General features: G+C 43.9%; 1 protein-coding gene across 1 annotated transcript in view; it reads left to right on the top strand.

The window, feature by feature from the left end:
* PRORP (protein only RNase P catalytic subunit) overlaps positions 1-26,288 on the top strand; it is an 87,173-nt gene that overhangs the window by 18,630 nt on the left and 42,255 nt on the right. Inside the window, exon 5 of the mRNA XM_024195999.3 lies at positions 3,785-3,892. Coding sequence (XP_024051767.2) covers positions 3,785-3,892 — 108 coding nt within the window. The remainder of the gene's footprint in view (positions 1-3,784; positions 3,893-26,288) is intronic.

Below are 26,288 nucleotides of genomic sequence, written 5' to 3' on the forward strand. Positions count from 1 at the left end.
GGGGGGGGGGGGGGGGGGGGGGGGGGGGGGGGGGGGGGGGGCGCGCACTCCGGCGGATCAAAGCAATTCTATATAAGGCGGTTTCACCTATAACACGGTAAGATTTTTTGGCTCCCGAGGACAGCGTTATATTGTATCTTCGCATTGGCCTCCACCACCTGAATGGTTTAATTAGTGATCATGGTGTAAGGATGATGAATCTTCAACTCAAATGTATTGGCCAGACAGCAGGCGCATTAGTGTCTCAAGGAAAATTTGAAAAGGGATGCCTCGGTGTCTTCAATAAAATATAAGTGGCAAAATTCCCTTTGACTTCAGTGGGAGGAGGATTGGCACCTAATAAAATGTCCCAAAAACTTCTAAAATGTCCAAATAACTTCTCCCAAGAAGAACTATTAATAATACCATTAATGGCATAAAAATGGTTTCTTGGGTGTACTGCAGGGGATACTACCCAGAATAGTTGCATAGGTATGTTCTTAGTACCAGACCACATAGCAGTTTCCTAAGAAACAAAAGTATACTTGTGTGGCTAGTTCTACTTTCCTTTTGTGTTGGAGATATACAGGAGGTAATTAGAGGAGATTGATGACACACGAGTTGATTGGGTTCTTTTTGGAGACACACCTGCAGTACATATTTTCATTTTCCATAATCCGAGGGATTTCCCTGCATGTTTGTTGTCAGGTAATTTCTCTTCCGAAAGTTTAAAATGCACTCTGATGATGCTGATGTTTTCAGTATATTGCTCAGGTTTATCAGGGACTAATTTGGAATATATTTCAGAATAGTGCATGACGTACCAGGAACTGAATACACATAGAAGCCTCTATATGCTGAAGATTTTCTAGTGATTACATTACAAAAAGCTTGCCATTAAACACTAATTCAAAAACTGGGCTAAAATATGTGTAAATCCACTGATTTCAACTGAGTTTCTCTTTTTCTACATCAGCAGAAAAGAAAGCTGACTCTAGCACACTGCATTTGTTGGTGAAAGGGACATTGTCAACTTCCAAGCCACATTTTTGTCTGAAATTGTTTTACTTGCTATTGTTACAATAATCTCAGCTGTAATCTGTAACTGAAAGCAATGAGAGGGAAAATATTTTTTCTCTATTTTTGTAGTTTTCTTTCTATATTTGACAACTTTTTGATTGTAGTCATTTCTGTATCTGTTTTCCTGTCTAATCAGTCAGTTTTCTCAGTTATTTGTGTGGATTTTTCACAAAGTACAACAAGAGAGAGAAAAACAACACCCCACAAAACCCAAAATGGGTGATTGTAAAACCCAAAACAATGTCACTAGGGACTCCAGGTCACATATAGTCTGAAGCTACTTTTAAAAAACTGATTAGATTTCACATTGACAGCATCCTAGCCAACCTAGGGTGGTAGACAGTGTTACTTACAGATGCTGCATGATCTAGTGCATGAATCTGGTAAAACTACAAAGCATTCCACAAAGATAATGCTGTGCCATTCCCATAGTTTCAAACAGCCCTATTTAGTACAAAGCCTCCCCTAATCTATGCAACTGCCATGTCCTATGGCTTGCTAACCTGTACAGCTGCAAACCCTACTCCAGAGCCTGGCAGCTGCGCCATAACGCCATCCAGAACTGCCTGGTGAAAGCCATCGCACCACGCCTGGGGAGATCTCCGTGAACTGCGCCATCCCCATTACCAACAGCCAGCTGCGACCTGACATTGTCATCACTGACGAGGCCCATTATCATCATCATCCTCGTCAACGTCACGGTCTCCTTTGAGAACTGGACCCCGGCCTTTCGCAAAGCCCGAGCTCGTAAGCTGGAAAAGTACGCCTCCCTGGCCGACACCCTGAGAGCAACGGGCTACGAAATGTAGATGGATACCCTGATCGTCGGAGCCCCGGGTGCCTGGGACCCCTGCAACGAGCGTGTGCTGAGGACCTGCGGGATCGGTTGACGCTACGCGCGGCTCACGTGGCGCCTCATGGTCTCAGACAGCATCCGATGGTCCAGGGACATCTACGTTGAACACGTTACCGGCCACCGACAGTACCAGGAGGTGTGAGCCGGAGTGACATCGCTCTTTGACTACAAGAAAGGGACCGAGAGACTTTGTCCGTTGGACCATATGAACTGGAACCATAAACTCACTGAACATTAAATCTCACCAAATGAGGGTCAACCCATCCTCATCATCGTATCCACTCATTATACTCCACACCTGAACATAGCCATTATATGAACTTCATACCCTCATATCTCAATGTCTGTACTTTGACCTGTCAACCTTTTACCCCCAATCGGGGATATTGCAGATTATTTATTCCTTATGCCACCCGATTTTAAAATGAACTTTGCAGCCCTTGATAATCTGTGCATTATTCCCTGATAACCAGAAACTTCTATGCTTAAACTCCGTACCTTTCACTTTTTTTTTTAAAACATCATCTTAATAAAATTTTTAAATCTATTGTTATTCATGACAGAATTCCTCCTCTGTTATATGCTACCCATCCCTGTATGCAGTGGTGGTGTAGCCATGTTGGTCCCACAGGGTACTAGACATTTAGACATGGCAGCCTTTCAAATATCTTCCCTGCCCCAGTCTCCTCTTTTTCAAACTAAACATACGCAGTTCCTTCAGCCTTTGCTCATATGACTTGCATTCCACCTCTTTAATCATCTTTGTCATTCATCTCTGTAGCCTTTCCAGTTTCTCCACATCCTTTCTATACATACCATCTTGGGAAAAAATATTTTAAAATCCTCCAAGCCCATGTACAAGGACACCCTGGATCTCAAGTTCATTTGCCCAACTAAAATGTGATTGCCCCAATTTCTTCGAGGTCAGAATGAGGTTTTTGTTGATGTTTTTTAATTAAGTTGTGTTGCATATCCCTGCCTCAAAGACAAGCTAATGATCTAACACTCTTAAAAATCCTGGGTGAACCACCTAACTTATATGTTTGATTGTGGATGAAAATTACAACCAATTCCAACCTTCGCTTACTAGTGAGAGACAAGGTGGATGAGGTAATATCTTTTATTGGACAATCTTCTGTTGGTGAGAGAGAACCTTCTGAGCTTACACAGATCTCTTCTAGACTGGTCTGATGCAACTATGATTTCCCTTTGGCTATGAGAGTTCGAGAGATGCTCTTTGATCAGCCATTGGGTGACATTTCTGACATAGCAAAGTTCTCTATTTTACCTGCTTTAAAAGCTTTGTGTATGCCTTACAACCAGAGTAGTAAGCAAATATATCAACAAGAATCTCTTATTTAATGCTTTACATTCAGAGATCTCAAAGCTGTTTTCTAAAGAAGCTAAATAGTGTTATTCCCATTTTGCTGATGGGGAAACCGAAGCACAGAGAGGCAACGTATCTTGCCCATGGTTACACAGCTGGTCAATGGCACAGCTGAGAATGGAACCCAAGTCTCCTATTTTCTTTTTAAATGAAATAAAAAAGCAGTACCCAGCTTTGAAGCTTCTGTCAGATTTTGACTGACCTACCTATTTTTGTCAAAAATGTTCAGTTTATACTGTGAGTTTAAGAAAGGTAGAAGCTGTGGCGTTTGTTCAATCGTAAGAAAAGAAAAATGTAATGGAAAGCATCTAGTACAATGTTAACATCCCTTGAAGGTGTTGCAGCAAATATTTCATTAAAGATATCAAAGGCAACAGACGATAGTGAAGTGAGAGGTTTAGGTTTTTTTGGTCTTTTTTTAAAAAGCTAAAAAAAAAAAAATCCTGTTAATTTAATCTTTTTTTCTTTTCTCCTCCTTCTAGGAACTTGAAGAATTTCAAAACTTTGTGGGAAATCATTCTCCGTATGATATTGTGATAGATGGACTCAATGTTGCTAATGTTTCTAAGAAAAGGAACCAATCTCAAACTGTAAGTGCGGGTTAATTATTCATAAGGAGTTTCACTTTTCAGTACACTTAAGTGAGCATAAAGCAATCAGTGCCTCGTTTTATTACTTACCCTATCTTGCAAGTGATTGGCAACATTTTTGTAGCACATGTTAGAGAAATCTTTTGAATTTGAATACTGAATATGTTAATGCAAATCAGTCAGGAGAAGATAATCATTGTAATGCATAACACTAGAGAAGAGAACCCCTGCTGGTCAGTTTCCCTGTGTAGACCGGAACTTGATGGCAGTTTAAATCTATATCCTGTACAAGAACTTTCTTTCACTTCCTGAAGATTCTCACAGTCTCAGGCTTGATTTACACTTGGGCGTAATTATGTCATTCAGGAGTGTGAAAAAATGCACCCCTGACCAACATAGCTATGCTGACAAAATGTCTAGTGTAGAGGTACCTGGCCAACAGAATAAGTGCTGTTCTGTCAGCATAGCTAGTGGACATGAGTGGCAGGTGAAGTTTCCCACAGCCCTGCCTCCTCTGGTGGAGGCCCCACCCCTGCTCTCAGCCCCCTCCCAATGGGGAAGAGGGCGCTGAGGGCTCGGTCGGGGCCACGGTGGAGCTCATGACCCTGGCTGGAGCTCTGAGCCCGGAGCCCCTCTTTCGTTTCATCCCTTCCCCTGCAGCCCCATCCCCATTCCACCTCCACTCCGCCTCTCCCTTCCCCCTCAAGGCTCTGCTCCACCTCCTGCTTGCTCCTCTTCCCCCTCTGCCGTGTCTCCCCTCCCTCCCCCACGCTGTGGCCCCGAGTCCAGAAAAGCTCTGTGCCGTGGTGGAGGGAGATTTTTCCCCTTCCCACCTGGTGGCGTGAGGTTTGGGGAGGCTTAGCCTCCCCCAGCCTCCATTATGCACCACCCATGCTAATGTCGACATACAAGACATCCACACTAGGGAGTCTATACCAGCTTTTAAGCTCTGGTATTACAGTGAGAGCTCAGATCATTCTTTCCCTTCAGTGTTGACTGTAATCTTGCTTTAGTGATATCTATTATAGAGAGCTCTTAGCTGTTTAGATCAGGAATCGGCAACCTTTGGCACGCGGCCCGCCAGGGTAAGCCTCCTGGCGGGCCGGACTGGTTTGTTTACCTGCCGTGTCCGCAGGTTCGGCCGATCGCAGCTTCCACTGGCTGCGGTTCGCCACTCCAGGCCAATGGGGGCTGCGGGAAGCAGTGGCCAGCACATCCCTTGGCCTGGCCCACCAGGGGACTTACCCTGACGGGCCACGTGCCAAAGGTTGCCGATCCCTGGTTTAGATTCTTTGTAAGGCAAATATTTGTTTAAAATTTTGAAAAAAAAGTTCAGCTACTGGCACTACTTCTAAAGTTAAATGTTAAGCTCTCACGGTTTTGAAAGTAAAGCTGAGTTATAAAATGAGCTAGATACTGAAGGAAGTAAGGCTGCACGCTATTTATAATAAAAGATAATTTTTGTGAAGTGCCTTTCAAATATCGCTGCAGATAAGTACTATTAGTTTCATATTTAGAGATAAAAGCAATTGAGGCAGGGAGGTTTTGTAAGATTGCTTAAGACAATGAGGATGTTGGTGGAGTTACTAGCCCAGGAATGGGGGTACTTTCCCAGTTAAGAAAGTAAAACAGGAAGTTTAAAAGTTGTTTACTTGGGAACACTCAGTGAAGGAAGTGTTGATTATCCCGGAAAAGTCCCGTGCACTATGTGCTGCACATTTTTTGTTTTGTTTTTTGTTTATTTTAAATACAGAGTTCAGGATTGTATCTTCCACTTCCTCAAGCATAGGGATCCAGTTCCAGTGGATCTATCTTGGGTATGAGAAGGATGGGGAGTGAAGAGAAGGGACAGTGTTAGTTCATTAGCATTCTTCCTGAACTCCACTGAAGGTCCTCTGGCGGAACTTTACATAGTCAGGGTTCTAAATGCTTTATAGGAGCTGAAAGAAGTGGATTAAGGGGACTGCTTCCCTCTGCAGCTGCTGCTGTGTAGCCAAAGGGGGACTTCAGGGGTCAGGATGCCAGGGAGGTCCAGCAAGGCAGTATGGAGGGGCCAGCTTTCCACTTGAATGCTTCCCTGTCTGTGGATCTAGGGCTTCCCTTTCCAATAAGAACGGCCATACTGGGTCAGACCAAAGGTCCATCTAGCCCAGAATCCTGACTTCTGACAGTGGTCAATGCCAGGTGCCCCAGAGGGAATGAACAGAATAGGTATTCATCAAGTGATCCATCCCCTGTCGCCCATTCCCAGCTTCTGGCAAACAGAGGCTAGGGACACCATCCCTGCCCATCCTGGCTAATAGCCATTGATGGATCTATACTCCATGAATTTAACTAGTTCTTTTTTGAATCCTGTTGTAGTCTTGGCCTTCACAACATCCTATGGCAAGGAGTTCCACAGGTTGACTGTGCGTTGTGTGAAAAAAATACTTCCTTTTGTTTGTTTTAAACCTACTGCCTATTAAATTTCATTTGGTGACCCCTAGTTCTTGTGTTATGAGAAGGAGTAAATAATACTTGCTTATTTACTTTCTCCACACCAGTCATGATTTTATAGACCTCTATCATATCCCCCCTTAGTCGTTTTTTTTCTAGGCTGGAAAGTCCCAGTCTTATTAATCTCTCTTTGTATGGAAGCCGTTCCATACCCTTAATCATTTTTGTTGCCCTTTTCTGAACCTTTTCCATTTCCAATATATCTTTTTTGAGATGGGGCGACCAAATCTGGACGCAGTATTCAAGATGTGGGCGTACCATGGATTTATAGAGGCAATATGATTTTTTCTGTCTTATTATCTATCCCTTTCTTAATGATTCCTAACATTCTGTTCACTTTTTTGACTGCTGCTGCACATTGAGTGGATGTTTTCAGAGAACTATCGATAATGACTCCAAGATCTCTTTCTTGAGTGGTAACAGCTAATTTAGACCCCATCATTTTATATGTATAGTTGGGATTATGTTTTCCAATGTGCATTACTTTGCATTTAGCAACATTGAATTTCATCTGTCATTTTGTTGCCCAGTCACCCAGTTTTGAGAGATCCTTTTGTAGCTCTTCGCAGTCTACCTGGAACTTAACTACCTTGAGTAGTTTTCATATCATCTGCAAATTTTGCCACCTCACTGTTTACCCCTTTTTCCAGATCATTTATGAATATGTTGAATAGGACTGGACCCAGTAAAGACCCCTGGGGGACACCACTATTTACCTCTCTCCATTCTGAAAACTGACTGTTTATTCCTACCCTTTGTTTCCTATCTTTTAACCAGTTACTAATCCATGAGAGTATCTTCCCTCTTATCTCATGACTGCTTACTTTGCTTAATAGCCTTTGGTGAGGGACCTTGTCAAATCTGAAAATCTAAATACACTATATCCACTGGATCCCCCTTGTCCACATGCTTGTTGACCCCCTCAAAGAATTCCAGTAAATTGGTGAGGCATGATTTCCCTTTACAAAAAGCATATTGACGATTCCCCAACAAATTATGTTCATCTATGTATCTGACAATTTTGTTCTTTACTGTAGTTTCAACCAATTTGCCCGCTACTGAAGACAGGCTTACCAGCCTGTAATTGCCGGGGTCTCCGCTGGAGCCCTTTTTAAAAATTGGCGTCACATTAGCTATCCTCCAGTTATTTGGTACATATGCTGATTTAAATGATAGGTTACAGACGACAGTTAGTAGTCCTGCAATTTCACATTTGAGTTCCTTCAGAACTCTTGGGTGACTACCATCTGGTCCTGGTGACTTATTGCTGTTTAGTTTATCAATTTGTTCCAAAACCTTCTCTAATGACACTTCAATCTGGGACAGTTCCTCAGATTTGTCACCTAAAAAGAATGGCTCAGGTTTGGGAATCTCCCTCACATCCTCAATCGTGAAGACCAGTGCAAAGAATTCATTTAGTTTCTCCGCAATGGCCTTATCATCCTTGAGTGCTCCTTTAGCATCTTGATCGTCCAGTGGCCCCACTGGTTGTTTAGCAGGCTTCCTGCTTCTGATGTACTTAAATTTTTTTTGCTATTACTTTTTGAGTCTTTGGCTAGCTGTTCTTCAAATTATTTTTTGGCCTTCGTAATTATATTTTTACACTTCATTTGCCAGAGTTTATGCTCCTTTTTATCTTCCTCACTAGGATTTAACTTCACTTTTTAAAGGATGCCTTTTTGCATCTCACTGCTTCTTTTACTTTGTTGTTTAGCTATGGTGGCTCTTTTTTGGTTCTCTTACTATGTTTTTTAATTTGGGGTATACATTTAAGTTGAGCCTCTATTATGATGTTTTTAAAAGTTTCCATGCAGCTTGCAGGGATTTTACTTTTGGTGCTGTATCTTTTAATTTCTGTTTAACTAACCTCCACATTTTTGTGTAGTTCCCCTTTCTGAAATTCAGCGCTACAGTGTTGGGCTGCTGTGATGTTTTCCCACCACAGGAATGTTAAATTTAATTATATTATGGTCACCATTACCAAGCGGTCCAATTATATTCACCTCTTGGACCTGATCCTGTGCTCCACTTAGGACTAAATCAAGAATTGCCTCTCCTCTTTGGGGTTCCAGGTCTAGCTGCTCCAAGAAGCAGTCTTTTAAGGTGTCAAGAAACTTTATCTCTGCATCCCTTCCTGAGGTGATATGTACCCATTCAATATGGGGATAGTTGAAATCCCCCATTATTATTGAGTTTTTTATTTTAATAGCCTCTCTAATCTCCCTGAGCATTTTACAGTCTCTATCACCATCCTGGTCAGGTGGTTGGTAATACACCTCAACCCCGATATAACACTGTCCTCGGGAGCCAAAAAAACCTTACCACGTTACAGGTGAAACTGCGTTATATCGAACTTGCTTTGATCCGCCGGAGTGCGCAGCCCCCCCCCCCCCCAGAGCACTGCTTTACCGCGTTATATTTGAATTCGTGTTATATCGGGTCACATTATATCAGGGTAGAGGTGTATATCCCTACTGCTATAGTCTTATTAGTCGAGGATTGTAGGATAGCATGTCAGACTAACAGCACTGCAAAGTAGGAAGGTTGACAGCCCAGGCTCAAGCAAAGCTTAAGCTTATACCCTCAGCTGTGTCTGCTAGCCCAGCCTTTAAAGTGCCTTGAAGCCCAGGTTAGAGGTTTTTCTGTATGAACGGAAGCGGGGGTTAGGGCCAGCACCTGGGCTATAGCATGGGCCAACTGTAGTGAATTTATACCCTGAGTGTTCAGATTCATTGCAGGATTATGCGAGTCACTGAATGATCACATTCTCTTCCTTCACATTTTCAAATTTCCCTTGTGGGAGAATGTCATGGAAAAGGATTGTGCTTGGGCTGTAAACATGGCATTTTATGACAAGAGCCAGTGCTCAAATTATGGGGAAAAAGTAGGGGGACCCTGAATGGCAAGTGAGTTGCTTTAATTTAAACAGTAGTGAGAAGGGAGCCATAAGACAGAAGTGAAATAACCCCTAAAAGTAGTAAGTGTGCCTGGCCTGCTTAGCCAACCCTCCCCCCAGTCATAGGCGCCGACTTCTGCTCCTGCCGGTGGGTGCTCGACCCTCCCCTGCCCTGACTCCACCCCTTCCATGAGGCCCCGCCCCAACCCCTCCCTGCCCCTATTCCGACTCCTTTCCCAAATCCCCGCCCCGGCCCCGCCTCCTCCCCTGAGCGTGCCACGTTCTCGCTCCTTCCCCTCCCTCCCGGAGCTTGCTATGCCGCCAAACAGCTGTTTGGTGGTGGCCGGGCGGGAAGTGCTGGGAGGTAGGCGGAGGAGTGGGGAGGCAGAGGGGGAGGGGAACTTGGCTGCCGGTGGGTGCTCCACTAATTTTTCCCTGTGGGTGCTCCAGCCCCCATGGAATCGGCGCCTATGCCCCCAGTAATTCAAGCTCTGACAAGTACTGTGCAGTTCTACTCTCTCCTCTTCTATTCCTGCAAGAATTGTGAAAAATGCCACCTTCCACCCCCTTCCCCTTCCTCTCAGATGAGGATCTGGCCACAGTAATCCATGCATTCGTCACCTTCTTGCCGGGTTACTGTAGCTGATTGTACTCGACTAACTGTGGTAGCAATGCACACACTCAGCTTATTCAGAATACAGCAGCCTGCTTCCCCAGTAGGGAACACGGCCAGAAAGCTGGGCTCTGATCCCTCCTTTGGCTCCCAGCCCATTTTCATTCCATTCAGGGTTTTAGCCTGATCTTCAAAGCTATCAGTTTGTCAGAACTCAGATACATCAGTGACCACATCTCTATACAAGACTCACCGAGAAAGCTGTGCTCCCTGGGAACAGTCCCACCTACAAAGACTAGGATGAAGTGTGTGGGAGTCGCCACAGAGTGTGTTCAAAGATGTGGAATGAGCTCTCAGAATCTGACACTTTTAGGGCATGCTGCAAGACTCTCCTTTATGATAAAGATTTTCTACTGTAATTGGAATGATAATTTTTTAACAGTAAATGAAATCTACTGTAAGTTGAGTCTATCCATGCTTGAGGGTAGTGGAAGAGAAGACCCCAACAAGGGCCACTAGGATTCTTGCTACACAGCCCTGATGTACTTGAGAAGCTCTTTGATACTGTAGAAAAGCCCCACCTCCCTTGCATCCAAAGTCCCCCTGCACCCAGACTCCCCTGCCGAGCCCCAGCCACTCTGCTTCTGGACCCCCACTGAGCCCCTCACCCCTGCATCTGTACCCCCACTCCTGCACTCCGACCACCCTGCTCTTGAACCACCACCCTGATGAGCTCCATCCCCCTTACACCTGGACTACCTCAATGAGCCCCCCGAATCCGGACCCCCACCCCACTGAGCCCCAACCAGCTACACCCAGATCCCTCACCCCACCAAGCTCCAGGCCCCCAGCACCCAGACCCCCGTGCTGAGCCCCCCACACCCAGACCCCCCCGCCAAGCCCTATCCCCCCACACCAGGACCCCCTCTGCTGAGTCCCAACCACTTTCACCTGGACCCCCTGCACAGTCCCATTCCCACTGCACTCGGAACTCCCCACCGAGCCCCTCTGCATCCAGATCCCCCTCAGACTCCTCATTGGGCCGCCTGCACCCAGATTGCCCAACACAGAACCCCACACCTGGATCCCCCCACACTAAGCCCCTCCACACTTGGATCCTGCCAGGCTCAGCCTGCTTGCCCCACACCTGGATCAGGGGCCAGGGGTGGGCATGTGTGCAAGACTCTGTCCCTTTTACTTGCTATCTTGGTTTGCCTGGTGCGGAGGGGCAGGGCCCCAGGATATTTCTGGGGCAGGCCCAACCCTTGCGCTGTGTCAGGGTCAGGTGCAGCCTCGCCTCCGAGTCATGTCCTGGGCAGAGCACTGCAGGTGATCTCCCACCTTTGTGCAGCCAGTGGCCTGTGCTTCCCACTGCCATGCTGAAGCTTCCACATAATTTATTGACAAATAAAATATACAGAATTTTGCCAAATTTTAAAATATTGTGCTCAGCATTTTTATTTTTTCTGCACAGCATTTTTAATTTTTTGGCATAGAATTCCCTCTGGAATAATTTATAACCACACACCCTGTCCCAAATCTGTCTGATATTACTGTATGCAGATTTTCAGCTCTTCAGACTGTCTTTTATTTTGTCTGTAAAGCACCTGGCACACTTTAGGTCAGGGGTCGGCAACCTTTCAGAAGTGGTGTGCCGAGTCTTTATTTATGGGGGGAGGGATAGCTCAGTGGTTTGAGCATTGGCCTGCTAAACCCAGGGTTGTGAGTTCAATCCTTGAGGGGGCCACTTAGGGATCTGGGGCAGTACTTGGTCCTGCTAATGAAGGCAGGGGGCTGGACTCAATGACCTTTCAAGGTCCCTTCCAGTTCTAGGAGATAGGATATCTCCTTTTTTTTTTTTATTCACTCTAATTTAAGGTTTCGCGTGCCAGTACTACATTTTAACGTTTTTAGGTCTCTTTCTATAAGTCTATAATATATAACTAAACTATTATTGTATGTAAAGTAAATAAGGTTTTTAAAATGTTTAAGAAGCTTCATTTAAAATTAAATTAAAATGCAGAGCCCCCCGGACCGGTGGCCAGGACCCAGGCAGTGTGAGTGCCACTGAAAATCAGCTCACGTGCCGCCTTTGGCACGTGTGCTATAGGTTGCCTACCCCTGCTTTAGGTGCTCTTTAAATAGTAATGTGAGACATTGCTATATGCAAGAAAAAGAATAGGATTCAAGTTACTATAAATGATCACCTTAGTGCATCCTCATTCGTTATTTAAATGTTAATAGAATGTGTTTTTACTATGTGAGATTTTTGTAAGACTTTATATTTATATTTAGTGACTAAATATTTTACTACTGGATATTGTACTATTGCCAGAGAAGACCACAGTTTACCCTTAAGTATTCATGTGATTAAACCCCAAAGCAGTGATACAAGGTTGCTCCCTTTACCTAATGTCTGTGATTCCCTTCTAGTATTTGGTAGATGTCTTGGGAAATGCCTGCAATGTGTGGGTGAGGGGGAATTTCTCTCTAGAACGGGATGGATAAAACAGCAAAAGTTGAGGAAATGACTAAATTAATTGCATTGTCATTCCTAACATATTTTGACATTTAGGAAATTTACATGAATAACTGTAAGTAGCCCCCAGACAGCTTATATCTTCATTTGGTCAGCAGGTCAGTGGAGTTGGCAGCTATATAGAAATGTTTTGGAGCAATTTCTCGGATGTATTAGGCACTAGCAGCCTTCTCTTTTCACCAGTTTTTCTTCAACAAATGTGTATTGTGGCTATTGCAAAGAAAATTCCAGGAACAGGATTTAATTGTATACTCACGTTTTGGGAAGTTCTCTGGCAGAATACCGTGAAACCAGCATTCATGCTGCTATGGATAAAGTGAACATGTACACGTAAGGCACAAAATGCAAAAATCGAGGCCTCCATGTTACAAGTGGCTCTACCTCCTTAACAACATGACTTGATCAATGTTAAAATCTTTCTCTAAATGAACAAAGTCAGTAACCCTTTTTAAACCACCAGCTACACCAGCGTCACGTCGCCCACTATGGGCTCATCCGCCACACCAGGATGTTAGGGCGGAAACACTCTGGCAAGAGGAATGGATATCTGTTATAATCCCCAACCAGTCCCTCGTCGCCGGCCCCACAATTTGCCCGCCTGGTTTTGACTGCCCTGCTGCCAGTGGTCCCTGTTGAACAGGTTCCAGACTGAGCAAGGTCTCTGTGCAGCCAACCAGTATCGCTGGGGCCTTCATGACAGCCCTTTGTGCAGCTGCAGCGCAACACCTATGATGATGCATGTGACGGGTTGGATCACAGAAACCCCCTTGGGAGCTGCCACCAGATGTGCAAAGACTACCCCTGTTTCTGTTTTCCCTGCCAGCTCAGGACTCCAGCACCCTGTCTTGCTGAATTAGACACGCCAGTCTGCTCCAGACACAAACCCAGGGTCTGAATCACTTGTCCCAAAGCTGCAAGTTTACCTAAAAACAGCTCACAGGAGTGTGCTTGTCTTTAGCACTCAGATGCCCAACTCCCAATGGGGTCTAAACCCAGATAAATCCGTTTTACCCTGCATAAAGCTTATGCAGGGCAAACTCATAAATTGTTCGCCCTCTATAACACTGATAGAGAGATATGCACAGCTGTTTGCTCCCCCAGGTATTAATACATACTCTGAGTAAATTACTAAATAAAAGTGATTTTATTAAATACAGACAGTAGGATTTAAGTGGTTCAAAGTAGTAACAGACAGAACAAAGTAAGTCACAAGCAAAATAAAATAAAATGCGCAAATCTATGCCTAATCAAACTAAATACAGATAATCTCACCCTTAGAGATGCTTCAGTAAGTTTTTCTCAGACTGGACACCTTCCAGGCCTGGGCATAATTCTTTCCCCTGGTACAGCTCTTGTTCCAGCTTAGGTGTTATCTAGGGGATTCTCCATGATGGCTCCTCTCTTCTCTGTTCTCTTCCACCCCTTTATATATCTTTTGCATAAGGCGGGAACCCTTTGTCCCTCTGGGTTTCCACCCCCCCTCACTGGAAAAGCACCAGGTTAAAGATGGATTCCAGTTCAGGTGACATGATCACATGTCACTGCAAGACTTCATTACTCACTTGCCAGCACACACATATACAGGAAGACTCACAGGTAAACAGCCATCTGCAGACAATGGGAGTCATCAAGATTCCAAACCATCATTAATGGCCCACACTTTACATAATTACAATAGGCCCTCAGAGTTATGTTTTATATTTCTAGTTTTAGATACAAGAGTGGTACATTTCTACAAATAGGATGATCACACTCAGTAGATTATGAGCTTTGTAATGATACCTTACAAGAGACCTTTTGCATGAAGCAAATCCCAGTTACATTATATTCACTTATTATCATGTTTTTATAAAACCATATAGACTGCACAACGTGTCAATGCACATTGTTGATGAATGCCTGCTGACTAGGTTCAGCGGTGGCCTAGAAGAACTGCATCATGCCACTGAAGATGCCATCGCTTGGCTAGATGACTATGCACACACTAAATAAATAAATAATTCTTATGAAAAATTGCTGTTCTTTGTGTAAACAATAGAATAGTCTCTTTATATAAAAAGCTGTATTTGAATAGAAATAGAACATTTTCTGACTTCTTGTTTGACATAAAATGCTACACCTACAGATGTTAGAATCATTTCCTTATAGAAGGACGTCAGAGAATGCTTCTGGCTTTTGGATTATATGGCATATCTAATTTCTGGTCTCAAATTAAAAACAAAATCTCTGGCCTCTCTTTTAAAAAAAAAAAAAAAGTTTGTGCTATATCTTTTGCAATTTTGTATGCATTGCCGACCACTTCAGTTTAATGCTTTGCATAAAGCAGACTTGCCTTGATGATTCAGTGTTTATAAGCTGCTGTCTTGGTTGTTCCTTGTACCTAGTACAAACACGGATATCTTCCCAGTTTGATTAGGAGAACCCTGAGAAGAGATGATTCATGCTGCGTCACAGCTTTATTTCAATAATCCTTGTCTCCAGATCTACCTAATAACGTTAGTCCTTAGAGAGCACAATAGAATTTTGGCACTTGCAACGTGACACTGTGGTACCTCCTAACAGTGCCTCTACCTTTCACCTAGTAAAGATTAAGAGTCAAGAGAGACTAGTAGTTTGCGTTGATTAGCAGAACAGAAACTAGTTGCATAAGTTTTAGAAATGTGTTCCTGTATACTAATGTTATGCACTTTCTTATGTAAGTGTTTCTTGCAGGGGGGTGGTCAGCTGGAAGTTTCACTGCAGTATTGTGAGTTTACCCTGATGTGTGTCACTCGGCACTGGTCCTTAAAATTAGAGAAAATGTTTAGAAAATTGGGAATAAATACTGCGAGATACTGATCACCCTGAACTCCTGTTTAAGTTGAAGGAAGCTGAGGGCATGTAGCACCTCACAGGGTCATGCCCTGTGAGGGCCTGGGGAAAGAGAGAAAAATAAATATTTTTCTGAAGCCTACACAGTAAGAGGCTACATCTACACTACAGGGGGGAGTCGATTTAAGATACGCAAATTCAGCTACGTGAATAGCGTAGCTGAATTCGACGTATCACAGCCGACTTACCCCGTTGTGAGGACGGCGGCAAAATCGACTTCTGTGGCTTTTTGTCGGCGGCGCTTACTACCACCTCCCCTGGTGGAGTTAGAGCGCCGATTCGGGGATCGATTGTCGCGTCCCGACGGGACGCGATAAATCCATCCCCGAGAGGTCGATTTCTACCCGCCGATTCAGGCGGGTAGTATAGACCAGACCAGAGGCAGGCAGAGTTACCCCTTTCAGATAGTCCCTGGCTTTGGGAATGAAGCTAGGTAGAGTTACTGAGGGTTTGTCTAAACTAACACTTAGTTTGCAGCAAGCTGTGTGGACCCTCCTGACATCCACTAAAGTTCTCTACTACTGCACTTTGATCTATCCCACTTTGAAACAGGAGAAGATCAAAGGGCACTAGGGCACTAACGTGCAGCAACAGGGTGCACATGAACATTTAGGGCATAGCAGGCTAGTGTGGGGGTAGATCTATACCTTAGCTTGCTGCAAACTAAGTGTTCATGTAGATAAACCCTAAGAAAACTACCAGGCCCAAGAGTATTTATAAATATGCATTCCTATTACTTCATCTCATTATTTCAGGTGCCAGGTGAAGCTGAAAAGTATTGTGTACTACTATGGGAACAGAATATTTATTTTTAAAAATAAAGGGAAAATGGTCACAGTTGTCTCTGCTGTTGGAGAAATTCAATCAGAGAACTTCCCATTTCCCCCACCCCACCACATACTGTTGGGAAGTCCATTCTCTGAGTTTCCCGACATTCAGAGGCAATGTCAAGCAATTTGACATGGCCAGTCTGTAAATCTCTTCTCTAAAATCAGAAAACCCAGTTGGGGCACTTCACATATGGCCTCCACCCTCTTAGGGTATGTCTGCACTGCACAATAAGCGTGGGTCTGTGAGACCTGCATTTGTAGACTTGGTGTTTCCAAGCCTGGGCTTCAGTGTCCACACTTCATTATAAACCTGGGTTTACAATTGCTGGACCCAGGTCTTGTGGCCATGCTAATGCGTCCATACTGCATTACACAGACCTTCTGACTCAAGTCTGCGGCTTGATCTGCAGCCACACTGCAAAATGACAGGGCTGGGATCCAACTCACAGTGGAACTTGGGCTCTGACCCATCTCCATAGCAGTGTCCTAGGATTCGGGTCCTGAGTGCTTGCGGACCTGAGTCAGGCTGATTTGTTGTGGCAGAAGGATTTGTTGTGGGCTCAAACCTGATTTAGAGCCCAGGCTTAGAATGCAGTGTAGACACACCTTAGAACAGGGGTGGGCAAACTTTTTGGGCCGAGGGGCAGGGGTGGGGAAATTGTATGCAAGGCCGGGGCAGGGGGTTGGGATGCGGGAGAGAGTGCAGGGTGTGTGGGGGGGTGCGGTGTGCAGGAAGGGGCTCAGGGCAAGGGATTGGGGCAGAGGAGGGGTGCGGGGCGTATGAGGGGGCTGAGGGCAGAGGGTTGGGGTGCGAAGTGCAGGAGGGGGCTCAGGGCAGGGGTGCAGGAGGAGTGCGGACTGCGGGAGGGGGCTGAGGGCAGGGTCGGGGTGCAGGAGAGTTGCGGGATGTACGAGGGGGCTCAGGGCAGGGAGTTGGGGTGCAGGAGGGATGTGCGGTGCAGGCAGGGGGCTTAGGGCAGGGAGTTGGGGGGCGGGGTGCAGGAGGAGTTCGGGCTCTGGGGTGGCAGCAGCACGCACCGGGGCCAGGGCAGGCTCCCTGCCTGCCCTGTCCCTGGCCCCGCGCCGCTCCAGGAAGTGCTGCGGCCCCTGGGGGAGGCGGGGCAGAGGGCTCTGCATGTGCTGCCCTTGCTGCTCCTCCAGGTACCTCCCCTGAAGCTCTCATTGGCCAATGGGAGCTGCGGGGGGTGGTGCCTGGAGGCAAGGGTCCCGGGGGCCGCAGGGATGTTGGACTGGCCACTGCTGAGAGTGGCACGGGGCCCGCGGCGCCACGGGAGGCAATCCCGCAGGCCGGATCCAAAGCCCTGAGGGGCCGGATCTGGCCTGTGGGCCGTAGTTTGCCCACCCCTGCCTTAGAATATGTCTTCACCACTGCATTTGAAATCGATGGCAGTAATCTCATCGCCTGGGTCTAGAGACTCTGGCTCAGAGGATTTGTGCTATTTTGCTAAAAACAGTAGATGTTGCAGCTCAGGCTCTGAAACCCACACCCATCCCTGGGCTTTAGAACCCAAGCTCCAGCCCGAGGCCAAACATCTACACAGCTGGTTTTAATGCCTCAGTGCAAGCCCAAGTCTGTAGACCCATGCTCTGAGACTCACTGCTGTGGGTTTTCAAACTAGAGCGTCTCCTGCTGACAAAGCGCTGTCCACACTGGCGCTTTTCGTTGGTAAAATTTTTGTTGGTCAGGGGTGTGTTTTACCAACGAAGATGTAGTGTAGACATAACCTAAGTGTCCAGCAGTCCTATAGTCAGCCTATATTTCTGCCTGAAACCCACCATGATTAAGTTGCTGATGTATTTATCAGTCTCTCTGTTGTTCATTGACCTTAGCCTTTGTGTATGACGATAGAAAGCTATAGAACAGGAATTCCCAGGCAGCCCCTTCAGGGCGGAAGTTACATTATATTGTATCTTTTGTACGTCAGTTTGGAGTTGAGTAAAGCAGAGGGGAGTTGCCTTGATGAATCATTGTTGAATAATCTCTGTTCCTATAGCAACACTTCATTGTTACTTGCAATAGATGACAAAGAGGTCTTCCAAATCTGGTCTGTAAAATCAGATATCAAATAAAGGATCAGCTGAACTGGATGACTCTCACTCTTGCTACTTTAGATCAGTTTTGATTAGTTAGAAACTGAAGGACATTTTTTTTTTTTTTACTTTTCTTGGGCAGCTAGATTAATTCAAGCAGGTAGAGGCATAGTACTTCTACCCTGAGAACAGATGTGTTGGACCTCCAGATACGAAGCCTTGTTTTTAGTGAGCTGTGTTTCATCTTCATAAGTGGTTTGTAAGTGGCATCCCTTACTATTGAGCAGTATTATTAAAAATCTGGGAGGCAGTCCACAAGAGCATATCCCTTTCACAAAACGGTCTGCAGAATGAAAAAGCTGAAGTATCCCTGTTTCACACAGGGTGCAAGATTATTCTGTCTAGTAAGACATTTTACTTGATTCAAATTGGGAATACTTTCCTTAGAGCCACCACGGAGGTAAAATGTACAGAATCCTATGAACAATCACTTAATACGTTCACTCTTCTGAGGCAAGATTTCTTCAGTTATCTGAAGAGCAGGCAACATATTGGTTCACACTTCTGTGACTTGTCTTTGGTGTTTTGGTTGTTCGGTGGTAGAAATGGAAAAAGAAATAAAAGAGCTGGAAGCAAAACCAGTTATTTGTTTCTGGCAACATTTCAAGAAAAAAAGAAACTGTAGGGCAGAATTTAAGATGACATGGGACTCGGAGTCCAAATTGCGATTTGTCAGTCAAATTATGAAATGAGAATGTTTACACAAAGAGATAATTAACAAAAGGCTCAGCCTAATGACATGGTTAGTCATTGTGGTTAACCCCAGTTTGACAACATTTGTTCTTTCACGCCAGGCTGTTCTCTGCTTGGGATGTTAACATGGAGAAGGCACTCTTATACATAGATGATGGAATCAATCTTAATTGGGGTTATTTAATGTGCAGACAGCTTTTAAACAAACTCCTGTTAAAATCAAATAAAGCCCTCTACTGTTCTAAATCCAAGTCTGTTCAGAAACTAAATATTATATAATGTCTGGAATGAGAGAATTATTTATCTAGCTCCCATATGGATTTGGAAGGAAGAACACTGACCAAACCAAACTGAGATCTGTTTGCCATGAATATGGTCCTATTGAGAATGTATTAGCCTGAGACCATACAATGATAATATAAAAACACAAAAAAATCATTTCTCAGATATGGATTCTGAAAAATTAAATTGTAAAAGCCAATTAATCACCATTAATAGACCAATCCAAATGAGTTCCTACTCTGTATACTGATTATGAAAAATGATTATTCTTTCCAACATCAGTTTCATATACTTGGACCAGATGCAAGTCTGATCACTTCTGTACTTTTAACAGATTCCCTTACATCCACTTAAATACATTTTACCACCATATATAGGAACCTAAAAGTTGATTTAACTTAAACACCAAAGAGCCAAAAGACTGAATTTGAAATTAGCGTGGAGTCTATTTGAATGTATACCTCCTTCCTTGCCACTAGTGTCTAAATTACACCAGCTTAGGTTCCATTACACAGTGTTAGAAAGGGTACAAGTAAGTTTAAGGGAGTGTGCTAGAGCACTGGCTCTCAACCTTTCTAGACTACGGTACCCCTTTCCGGAGTCTGATTTGTCTTGCGTACCCCCCAAGTTTCACCTCACTTAAAAACTACTTGCTTACAAAATCAGACATAAAAATACAAAAGTGTCACTGCACACTATTCATGAAAAATTGCTTACTTTTTCATTTTTACCATATAATTATAAAATAAATCAATTGGAATATAAATATTGTAGTTTCAGTTCAGTGTATAGTATATAGAGCAGTATGGAACAAGTCATTGTATGAAATTTTAGTTTGTACTGACTTTGCTTGTGTTTTTTATGTAGCCTGTTGTAAAACTAGGTATGTGTACCCCTGGTTGAGAACCACTGAGCTAGAGTAAGGGAGCTAGTCTTATTTACACATCACCTCTGCATATGGGTTGTTGTCTCCAATATGCTGCTATGATGATAGATTTCCAGTACCATTAACATTTATATATCTCATATCCTCTGGGATCTAAAGTAATAACAATGTACAAAACTTCACAATATATGTAAACAAAGCCCTCCTACTCATATGCCCCTCCTTTTGTTCGTTCCTACCTCTGGCTGGATCTTTGGATAGCTGTGACACAATATGGTGCCTCATGATTAGGGGAGGTATGGTCCACTAGATAGGGTATTCGACTGGAACACTGGAGATCTGGGTTTTGTTCCTGTCTCAGTCACTAAACTACTGTCTGATCATGAGCAACTCACTTTACCCTCCTTCCCATTGTGTGTCTTGTTTATTTAGAGCCTCAGCTTCTTGCAACAGGGACTATATTTTACTGTGTGTTTATATAGCACCTACCACGTTGTCTCTGATCTCATTTGGGGACTCCAGGTGTACTGTAATTCAAATAAATAATGGGGCATCATAGTGAAGAAGAAAAGGGACAGCCACATGTTTGTGGGAGCTTTTTCATCTAAAAAACAAAACAAAATCAAAATAGTGCACATCCAAAATTGTGAAGGGAGAAGGGGATATTGATTATACTGCTATGTACACCTGGCACAGAGATTTAGTTTCTGTAGTAGATTCAATATTTCAGAGATGGTCCAGGAGCTGAGAGAAACAGCTGATTCTTTAACATTGTTTTTCATGTTATACACCTGATACGTGTTCTCCTAAATGGTCAGAGTAAATTGTTGCTAGTTTTCTCCCAGTGAGGAACCAAAATGACAACATAGAAATGGAACCTACTTTTCTCATTATGTCGTGCAACTGCCTCCTGAAAACCATGCTGAAATGCTGTCTAAGTAACTTTGTCGTGCTCACGGCTAATCTAATTAGCATAAGCATCTGGCAAATTTTGCATATTTTTTATTTTAATTGAGTTAGTTTCTTACAGAATAAAAGTTGTAATGGAGTTAATCTTTTTCCCTTTTAGTTAAATATAAGGAGGCAATTACAGTAGTGGGTTTTAATTGACATTGAAATTGAATTAGTAGTACCTCAGTATGGCCACAAGAAGGTAGTATAAGTTCTTGTATGTGCTGCAATAGTAATTCAGTATCAGTGTATTTAGAAAGAAATGAAAGCCTTCTTCACAGGGTGTGTTGTGACTTTGCAGTAGGTCAGGTTAAAACGGAAATAGATCTCTCACCCATAGGGAGCTGGGGGTTTTGTTTTTTCTTAATCCAATTTAAACATAGTGTGAAATGGTACAAAATGTGAAATTATTCGGTGTTTAGGAATTACAGGATTGAGCTTTATATACAAATTTACAATCAGCAAATCATAGTAAAATTCTTACCATACGTGCTAGGAACTTTAGATGGTTCTGCTGCTAGGTATCAGGCAAAGAACAATATTAGCAACATAATAAAAAGGCTATAGCTATTTATGTCAATGTTTTGCCTCCTGAGACTTTCAGGAAAACCCACCACAAGTTAATTCTGGCTCAGTAAACATTAACTTGTATGGATTTACCCTGTATAATATATATGGAACAAACTTCCTGAAGAAGGGGGAGGGGGAGCAGTTCCTTGGGGTAGCATGCAGCAGGTAAGACCTGAGCAACATGGCTCAAACAGAAGCAGAGAAGCTGAGAGGGCAGTCTGGAAGTACAGGTCATCCTTGCAGATGGGCCTTGCCTCTGCTGGCTCTCCTCATATCCGTGGGATTGTATTCATATTCTAGAGTGACAACTTTTGTGTGGCCACAAACCTCTCTATGGTGTCATGCCTAATACCAGGTTTAAAGCAAGATAATTTCTGCCAGGCCTTTGTGATAGGTTTTCTTGGTACCTGTAGTGGATCATTTGTTTGGTCAGGAGGCCTAGTGGCCTTGGTCTTTGACTCCAGTCTCTCTTTCAGCCCACTGTGTCCTGGACTCCTTGCCTGTAACCCTTTGTACAGTCTGCCTTGGGGCTCACAGTATGGGAATCTATGGTGCGTAGGGGAATCCAAGACCTCCTGCTTTACCAGGTCTTGGCCTAGGGCCCTGAAGGTGTAACAGCATGGGGTGTCCAGAGGCTGGTCCACCTCCTGTGTACCTTCCTCTGGACCACTTCCTATCAATGCCTCTATTTGGGGTGTGACTGCAGTTGAGTTAAAGTCCTTTGCTTCAAACCCTGCAGTCTAGGGGTTAATGGGGGCGACGCTCTGGTGCTACTGTGCAGGGTTCTCTCCCCCTCTCTGGTAATGTCAAAGAGGTGTGGGAGAAGACTCACAGCCAGATCTCAGCGGGGGCTGCTTCTCCTTCCATTGCCTAGCAGTAATCCTCCAGTAAATGGCTTCTCTCTTCCCAGGCTTCTGTAGCCTTCTTTATACTGATCCTTTCTCCAGGAGTATGCTTGGCAGTGGTGATGGCCAGAGCTTTCCTGATCCAGTACTGCTCCAGCCCTTCTCCTGCCTCAGCCTTAGTGTGGGATCTGTAAACCCCATCACAGTACTCTTTGTATTTACTTCTTAAACTGCTACACGGTATTGTTTGGATGATCTTAGTGCATTATTATGTTTTTATGTCCTCACTTCTAGTTTTGTTTTATTTTGTAGCCATTATATTACACCCTTGGCTTGCATTTTGCCACACTGTAGAGCATGAACTACAATAGATTAATTGTTATTTGTATCACTGTAGCGCCTCAGAGCCCTAGTATCAGGTGCTACAGATCTTAAACCTAGGCCCTCAGGGTTGTCAAGCAAGAGCCTTACCCTCTATTGTCATGCTGCAAGGTCAGACGTGGGAACTGCAGCTAATACTCCACCACCAGAGGCTACACCTGCTGACTCAGCAGGATCAGATGCCTTGCGGCAGACTTCTGATTGGACTCCACTGGGTATAAGACTTCCTATTCCTAGCCCACACCTTGTCTCAGCTGCCCAGATCCCTAAGACCAAGTCCCTGCCTCCTCTCCTGGTTCCTACTCCTAATCCCTGGATCCTGCTGCTTCGCCTTGCTCCCTGTTCCCACTGCCATGCCTCATCCCTGCTCCTGTTACCATGCCTTGTTCCTGATTCCTTGCCCTGCTACAAGTTGCTGTTTCTGGTTTGACCCTTGGTACGACTTCTCAGTCTGGCTCTGGATTAATCCTTGGCGTGACTTCTGACCCTGACCTTGGTCTTGACCCTTGGCATGACTTCTAACTCCGGCTTGACCCTTGGTGTGACTTCTGACTGCGACTCCAACTTCACTCCTGGCTCCAACCACTATGGAAAATTGCCTCCATTATGGAGTCGTGGACCAAGACCCTATTGTGCTAGGTGCTGAAAAGACACAGAACAAAAAGACAGTCCTTGCCCCAAAGAGATTGCAATCTAAGTAGACTTCCTCTTATCCAAAATCCCCCATTGTGTGAAATTAGATTATCCCTAGTACAGTAACTCCTCACTTAACGTCCTCTCGCTTATTTTTCAGGAACATAACTACAACGTTAAGTGAGGAGTTACTGTACATCACTTACATTTAAAAGAGGGACTGGGGGAAGCTCGCTTTTCTCTGAATTCCTCTGCATCTGAAAAAAATTCCCTGTCCTCTATTCCATTTGGATAAATATTCTTCTATAAATGTTTTCCCGAAAAACCACATTTTCAAATCATTTTGAATTTGTTTAATCTTTGGCTTCATATGTGGTGACCCTGCCCTGTGTCATCTTCAAACCTACCTATCTGTGAAGAATTCCTGTTCCAGGTCATTTATGTACAAGATTAATTTGATGCTAACCCTTGCAAGCCTCTATTTGCTTTCCTTTTTCACCCAGAAGTAGCTGCAACTGTCACTCCCTTCTGGTTTACTGTTCATCAGTCAATTCTTTATTGATTTCAGTAGTTCTGACTATTCCATTTGGACACACACATCGTGTTATAGGGTGGTTGAGTATGTAAAGTCATGAAGATTACATGAACATAATATACTGTGTCTTTTTCAGCCAATTTTGTGATGTATTTACTGAAGTTTATTGACTGTTTATTAATTTTACTAAAACATGTATAGTATTTTCAAATGTTGCATCATCCTGTTCTTAATCAATATTTCCTAAAAACTGGACTTACAGGTCTGTAGTTGTTTATAATGATGCTGACTTGCCAATGACATAAATCAGGAAAACGCATTAGTCATCTTTTGTGACTATCCTCATTATGGTGTCAGGTGCTCATTTATGTAGCTGCATGTTTCTGTTACATTCTAAGGAACAATACTGGATTGGCAACAGCATGTCTCTTATCTCTAGTATAATTTTGACTTTGTTTCCCTCTCCAGCTTTAATCCTAGCTTTGACGTGGACTCTCTGGCCTTGGCCAAGTTACTTAAACTTTCTGTGTCTGATAAACTGTTGTAAGAAGACTAAAGCCAGTAGACTTCCATTGACTTCAGGGGAGTTGCTCCTGATTTACATGGTGTAAGTGACAGAAGAATTGGGTCCTTAGTGTGCTTCTCTGTCTATAAAATGGTGATACTGCAATAGTACCATTTTTACCACCAAGCAGTATGGTGTGAGATTTAATTAGTTATTCTTTATAACATGTTCTGAAGATGAGAAGTGCTGCCTAAGTTCTTATCATTATAATTGCTGTTTATTTGACTAGAACTTGTGATTTAACTCCAATATAATATGTAAATGTAAAGGTGAGGCTATGCAGTGTGTTGGAGAAGACGTATTCCATGAGCTCCAGTTCCAATAATAGCTTTGTTTGTCCTGTTGTAAGTTTTTTCCCCCCCCCGTATAAAAAAACCCCTATATAACTATAAACTGGCTCCACATTGGGATCATTTGAATAATGGAATAGAATACAAAAAGCATGCTTCAGACCTCAATCACCCACTGAGTGGCGCACACAATCCTATAACTTGTAACACAACCTGCAGTTTTATTTTATACTACAGATTAATTTCTGTACATCAAATCTTTGAAACTGAATGGACAAAATCAATCCGTGGATTGATGCTCTGCTAGCATTAGGAATTTCCACTCTATGGGTGTGATACTTTCCCCAGTGAAATCAATGGAAAAACTTCCATTGGCTCATTGGAGGTTAGATTGCACATACAGTGCAGATCTACTCAGAAAAGTGACTATAAAAATGGTGGTTCTTTGAATGATCGTACCCATATGTATTCCACACATGGGCACGTATGCACACCATGTTCCTGAGTCCGGAAGTTTTTGCAGGCAGTGTCTATTGACCCACATGTGTGCCATAGCTCTCCTCATGCTCCAAATGAGGGCATAAAGTGTGGTGCAGGCTGATTCCTCTCCAGTTCCTTCTTACCGCTGCACAGTCTGAGCTGAATCTTCAGTGTCTTCAGCTCCTTCCTATTGCATCATTTCAGTAAATATATTGTATATAGTTGTTTTAATAGTTATGTAATCTAATCTAATATAGTTAGTTCCCCCCTGCCTCAAGAAGACTGGGATTATGCCCAGGGTTCTGGGGTTCAAAAACTGTGTTTACTGCCCTTGCTCCTTTTCTGTGAGTGACGAACATCAGTGCTGCCTCTACTGGCTGGGTGAGCTCACATCTCTGTAAAGTGCAGCATCTGCTGCTCCTTTCCCCCCAGAACTTGTGAGGGTCAAGAACTGAGCCTTAGGAAACATCTGATGGAGAAGGCAATAAGACCCCAATCAGATCTGAGCTGGGGACCCCCTTCTATATATTAGTCTCATCAAGCAGACACCTCCTCTCCAAGCACAAGCTCAGGAACAGAGGCTAAGACTTCTATGCTTAAGGAGAAGGCTTCCCATGAGAGTAAGGGACAATCTCATAGGCATAGGGACAAACCATCCTTGTCAAAGACTGCCCCAAAAGAAAAGATCCCTCTTTGACCCCTTCAAAGTCAGGAGAGCATTTATCGGTTCCAATGGTTAAGGCTCAAGATAAACAGCCTGTGGGGCTCCTGTTCACATCTAGAGCCAGTGGCGTGCCTATAGCAACATGGCTCAGATGGATCCAGCTTCCACTGTGACCAGGGAAGCTCCGGTTCTGATAGCTCCACCAATGGTCTCACCCCACACTCCAGGACTGTTGGAGAATTATATCTCCCTGGAGGGCATCTT

This window comes from Terrapene carolina, unplaced genomic scaffold (genome assembly GCF_002925995.2).
Source record: "Terrapene carolina triunguis isolate 2854851 unplaced genomic scaffold, T_m_triunguis-2.0 Scaffold96, whole genome shotgun sequence".
Taxonomy (NCBI): Eukaryota; Metazoa; Chordata; order Testudines; family Emydidae; genus Terrapene; species Terrapene triunguis.